The sequence below is a fragment of the Mustela putorius genome, unplaced genomic scaffold, assembly GCF_011764305.1.
Source record: "Mustela putorius furo isolate JIRA1106 unplaced genomic scaffold, ASM1176430v1.1 tig00003962_pilon_pilon_pilon, whole genome shotgun sequence".
Classification (NCBI taxonomy): domain Eukaryota; kingdom Metazoa; phylum Chordata; class Mammalia; order Carnivora; family Mustelidae; genus Mustela; species Mustela putorius.
The window spans coordinates 5,883,377-5,889,376 of NW_025422106.1; the positions used below are offsets into that span (position 1 = coordinate 5,883,377).

General features: G+C 53.7%; 1 protein-coding gene across 1 annotated transcript in view; it reads right to left on the reverse strand.

The window, feature by feature from the left end:
• The window catches only part of CA10 (carbonic anhydrase 10), a 500,008-nt gene extending 496,137 nt beyond the window's left edge, over positions 1-3,871 (reverse strand). The window contains exon 1 of the mRNA XM_013062665.2: positions 3,773-3,871. Coding sequence (XP_012918119.1) covers positions 3,773-3,833 — 61 coding nt within the window. The 5' untranslated portion in view covers positions 3,834-3,871. The remainder of the gene's footprint in view (positions 1-3,772) is intronic.
• Positions 3,872-6,000: the final 2,129 nt, after the last annotated feature.

A 6,000-nucleotide genomic window follows, 5' to 3' on the forward strand; every position in this document is an offset into this window, starting at 1 on the left:
GACAGTCATATACAACTCAAATGCTACCTTATGTCCAGGGCAGAACGGCAATCACCCCGAGCTTCCACTTCGAAACTAAGACTCACATCCATTTAATGTAATTCATTCTTTCAAGTCAGAGACATCCCAAATAAAATATTTAAAAGAAATCCTGAGCCAGAAAAATAAGTGCCATCCTGAATTCTGACTCAGACCTGGATGGGAATCCTGCCCGCAGAGCCGCTGTAGGCTTTGGGGGCCTCGTCTATAAAATTACCCTACAAACTCTAAGAAGAGGTGAATGAAAATATGTGCCATGTTATGTCATATTGATGAAAGCACCACATCGTTTTAATTGCCATTGCCGTTATGATGATGAATAAACTGACAAAGAAGTAAAGTTACATCAAGGCAAGTAGGATGTGTTGTGGAAATGAAATCAGACAGCTGTCTCTGGGCCAGGAAATTCTCTCCCGGCACGGCTAAGCATTCATTCTCGCTGATCCGAGCTGCTTTTGTAAGAATGGAATGGTGCTCTAGCTAGCACGGGAAAAATCATCCTCATTCTCCCTCTCTCTCTGTCTCCTTCTCTCTTCTTCACAGATCTTGACTGCCTTACACTTTTGGCAAAATGATATCGGAGTCTGATGGGGAACAGAAGATCTCCCAGATCATGACTTTCCCTCTTAAACCTAGCTGTGCTGGCCTCCAGTAGCCAACACGGATATGATCATGCAAATGGAAGGCACACACGTTCCAGCCTCAGCAGCTGGCTAAGGCTGATCAAGGAGAACCCCCCCCCCCTCCCCGGCCCACCCCGGCCCAGTCCCTTTGGCTGACAGCTTCATCACGACCAAAGGAAGAGCGCAGAGCCATCAAACATACCAAGCCCAGGGCTCTGTATTTTAAGAAATATATCCACACAGACCCTGAGAGAAAATGCTTCGGGGGACACCTAATTGGCAGAATGGGGAGAGGTAAAGGGTGGGAATATTTGCTTAACAAAACACAGAGCAACAAAGCACCAGAGTGTTTCTGAAAGCCAAGGCTACCAAGTGAAATTCAGTCACTAGAGACCAGATCTACCACCAAAATTTTCCTTCTGCAAAATGTTTACACTGCAGACTGCTTTGCTGACCTTTTCTAATAATGAAGTCAACCCTACCCATGCATCAATCACTGAGGCTTGGTAACTCAGGAAGAATTAGTACCCATTTACTGGGTAGGATAATTCACCCCAAGATGGGAGAGAGGTGTTTTTTTTTTTTAATTTTTTTTTTTTTAATTTAAGATTTAGTAGAGTCTATGATCGCAGGGTTATGTTCCTTTTGGTAAAGCTCAGTCGTTGAGTAAATTAAAACTGCAAATCATGGAAACAGAAATGAAAGACCCACTAAACTCTCCCTGAGCCACAATTATTCAATCTTAGTGCCCTGCATAACTATACCTCTTAAGGCTGCTAGAGGGGAGGGAAAAAAAAAAAAAGTCCCCAAATCATGGCAACTGTGAATCATAATTATATTATTAATCAGAATTAGTACATGGAAATCACCGAATGGGTAGTTGTTTGGGGAGGGAGGCCACCTTGGCTGTGGAGAAAGAATAGCCTTTGAAAATTAAGTTCACAGATGTGTAAATGAAGAGTACATAATGTCACAATTCTGCCTAAATGTCTTCATAAAGCATAATTAATTAATAAATTAATGCAGAGCTTAACTAGGCATTTGGAACGCTAACATGGTTTTCTGTGTTTGGCTAATAGCTAGCAATTTTGCTTACACCTTTACCCCCTTATTACATAGCAACGAAGACTATTTAGTAAATACATGTGAAAGGCCACATACTTCACAGCACCTCTTCTGGGTTGGAAATAACCCCCTCCTAATACTTGTATTTATAGAAGTTAGTTACAGAGACACCAAATCAAGTAGAGCTGTGATAAGGTGCCCACTAAGTTCTCTTTTGGAGGCTCAGAACAGACCTAGTCTCTGAGGGTTCCCCTGTCATGGCCTGGCCAAGTGCAGGGTAGGGGCTGGGGAGAAGGGAGTTTGGGGGGATCCAGAGCTTCAGTGAACGTTAACCTTTTGTTAACCCTACATGGACTCAGCTGGCTTGGCTGCTTTATGAATTACTTACGATGCCACGGAGAGAGGCAGGGGAAGGCTATTTTCTAACTAGTGAAATATTACAGAACAAGAGAGACCAGTTTGAAAGAGTTGTAGAAAAGAAACATTTAAAATGTGCTCTTGTAAGATGCTACCCAGGCCTGGTCATATGACTGGTATCAACCCTTATAAGTCACCTGGGAATTTTTCCTCTTTGATGTGGGATGGGTTAAAACAGGTCCCACTAGAGGATTTAGGGTGGTCGCAGGCACTTTTTATTGTCTTCTGAAAGTATTACAGAGGCAAAATTTTTAGTTGGGTGGCCAAGCACCAAAGAGAATGATTTTGAATAGAAGATTCCCTATTCCTGCCCTAAGAGGAGAAAGTTGAAACTGAACAGTGATATTTGGAACTAGGTCCAGGGTAAGCCCAGACAAGGATTTTTAACACTTAAAACCAGGTCTGGGTTAGGAGGCAGGGACTGGCTGGGCTGAAGGAAGAGGCAGAAAAAAGGGCCCTCCACCTCAATCCTGCTACGGGGCTGCTCACAGGGGCAACGTTCCTGCCCTCCTGTTCTGGTGACTTTATGGGAAGTTGGCTGAATCCCCACTTATGCAGGGGGAATGCAGACACAGGGGTGCCCTGCAAATGGTCCTACTCTAGCCGCTTTAATGACAGGTGGGAGGTGAAATCCAGGCGACACTGTCAGTGGGAGGAGGCACTGAACTGAACTGGGAAATACTGCTGATCCTGGGTTTTTCTCAGGGCTCCCCTCCATGCCACCAACTCCCTGCACCAACAAAGATGCTGCTTGGAAATCAGAATCCCCTCCAATACACAGACACACAAGCATAGGCAAGCACAAGCCCTACCTCATTCACTTCATCACTCCTGAAACCACAGACTGGTGGGAGTAGCCTGAGGTCAGTGAGTCTGGGCTAGCACATCCTGACCACCAGGAATCCGACAGGCTACAATCCAGAGTGGTATTTATGATACTGTGTTGTTGCAGGCAGATTTTGCCTTTACTTGTGCAGCTGGGCATGCTAGCATGTTTCAGATCATCATGGCCAGTCCTGATGTGCTTGGGGAAGGCATGGAGGACCTCCACATCCCTCCGGTCCCTGCTGGTGGCACTCTATAGTCCCGCATCCTCCCGCAGCCTCTCGAAAGTGCCTAGATACCAGGGCAGGGCTCTGCGTCCATTTTGCCAGCCAGGAACAACCGAGTTTGGGAACTTTGAAAACCAGGGGATGGAGGTGGGGGTTGCCAAGGCTCAGATTTCAGGGCCAGAGTTCTCAACCAGGAAAGCAGTTGAAAATTAACACTGATCTATCTGCCTTTCTTTTTTTATCCCTCAACACTTCTATGTTCCAGGACTCCACACAGATACTAACCACACCACACACAAACAGACACACAGACACAGGCGCGCGGGCGCGCGCACACACGCGCTCGCGGGCGCGCGGGCGTACACACACACACACACACACACACCCTTGGGCTTAGAAGGTTTTTTAATTCCGAGGGCAGTAAACCCAAAGAGCTAGCTGCAAGGGTCTCTGCCACCACCCCCTGCCCCTCCTACCCCGCGAGGCTACTTGACAGTCTATACACAATAAAACCCCACACATTCCAAACAGCACAACGTAACCCAAACCCGCCAGTGACTCCAGCGCGTCCCGTACCTGATATGCAGACGATGAAATTGGCTTGAAGAAGAAAAAGCACCTCCCAGACTATTTCCATCCTCTGATTCTCATTCCAAGTGCATCACTCGACGGGAAAACAGGGGGGGAAGGGGGGAGCCCGACACGGCACACACACATACAAACACGCACACACTTGCGAGCGAGCGCACACTCGCACTACCACCCGACAGCCGGCCAGGGACAGTCACCCCCAAGATCAATATCGCAGTTTGAATTGTTCCGGCAAATCTCCCCTCGGGCTCGACGGATGTGCGCCCCAGATGTGCTGACACATGTCCGACGTCTCGCTGCCCCGGAGGTCTCCCCGATCGCCGGTCTCTGCTCCTCGCACGAGAGGCGGAAACAGCACTAGCAGCGGCGGCGGCAGCCACCTGAAGCCACCAGCGCCGGGCTCTTCCTGCAAAAACGAGACCCCGATCCGCCTGGCGCCCCAAGAAGACATAGACGATAGCCCCCCGCCGGGCCGCGCCTCACTGTTCCGGGCCCCCGGCGCTCGCAGCTCGCTGGCTAAGCCCAGGTAGTCCGCGACAAGTTGCCCTCGAAGTCCGCCCCCCTCACCGGGGCATGGTCAGAGGCTGGCTGCCGCGCTCCGGGGCCGCTCTCCTCCTGCTTCGGGGGGGCGAGGGGGGAGGAGACGACACCGCAGACAGGAGAGACAGAGAAAGAGAGGCAGGAATTATTGCCCGAAACCGCCGGCAGCCTCCGCCGACCCTCCCTGCTCCCGAAGTCCGCGCTCAGCCCGCCGCCTCTGAACCCGGCTCGGGCGGCGCGTCCAGGGCGCAGAGCGCGGAAGGCGGGGAGCCTGGGACTCGGGCGCGTGGGGGGCCCACGGGCTCGCCACGTCGTGCGCGCGCTTCCCGTTTCTCTGCTATTTTCCTGGGCTCCCCGGAACCCCCAGTTGCCTCGCTTCCATCGCCCGCAACTAGAACCGCCGCCGCCGCCGCCGCCGCGATTTTCCGCAATGCAACTGCAGGGGTCGTTATTTCCTCGCCTACGGAGCCCGGCGCTGCCGGATTCGGAGGGGAGGAGTAGGGCAGGTGGGGGCGAGTGGAGGGGGAGGAGGGGGCGGCCCGGCCAGGTGAGCGTCCCCGCCGCCGCCAGCCTCCGCGGCAGCCCCGCCGCCTGGCTCCCAGGGAGGGGGGGGGGGGGCGGAGGCAGTTGGCCGGGCTGGGGAGCCGAGGCTCAGCGCGGCCAGAAGGAGGAGGCAAGGGCTGGGCGTCGGAGCTGCGAGCCAGCGCGGAGACGCCTGGGCCCCCGCCGCTCGGTTGCCCTCCAGGATTGGGGAGTTTCTCATCTCCTTGGAAAGACTGGAAAGAACTTCGCGCCAGCCGCTCGGGCGCGGGAGACCCGGGCGGGACTCAGCTGGGGCGCTGTGATGCGCTCTCCCTCTGCTGCAGAATAGTGGGGATTTTTTTTTTTTTTTTTTGCATAATTCATTCCCTGCCCTCTCCCTCTCGTCCCTCTCCTGCCCCCCCTCCTCCTTCCCCCTTTCCGCTCCAGTGCCAGAACACTACTTACCCCAGAGTTCTCTCTGCACGTTCCTAGACCAGGTGCAACTCTCGCCCGCGAGTCCCTCACCTCCCTCCTCCCCGAAGGGGGTAAAAAACCGTCTTTCCAAGTCCGGGCGCGAGCAGTGGCCGTGGCCAACTGCGCCTCTGCTCAGCTCCGAGCGGATCCGAGACTACTGGAAACCCGGGCTTCACCGGAGCCGGCTTCCCTTCGTTTCGGTCTTTTATTCTGGTTTTCTTTCGGGAAGCTCAAGTGCTTTGGAGGCTTTTGCGGGGCTCCAGAATACTCTCCGCCAGCGACACTCAGCAGCTTCCACCGAAGGAGATTCCCCCACCAAACCCGCGCGCGCGCGCGCACACGCCCAGCGCGCGGCTCTCCGAGGCCCCGGGGGAAGGTGGGGGCGGTGTGAGCACCACCCACCGCCGTGGCCGAGGCCCAGGCCCAGGCCGGAGGCCGCGGGTGCGCACAACGGCTCGCCGCGACCCGGGGAAGGACAAGCACCCGGGCAGCGGCTCGGAATGCAGATGCGGGGGGAATTGGGAGGAAACCCTGCGCTCGGGACTGTTCGCCCGAGAAGAGGGCTGGGAGCGAGAGAAGACGAGACAGATCGTAGCATATTTGCATTGCCTCGGTCGCCGCAGCAGCGTTTTGAGAAAGCCCCAGACCTACCTCTTTAGGAGTGCTGAAGAAGAGAA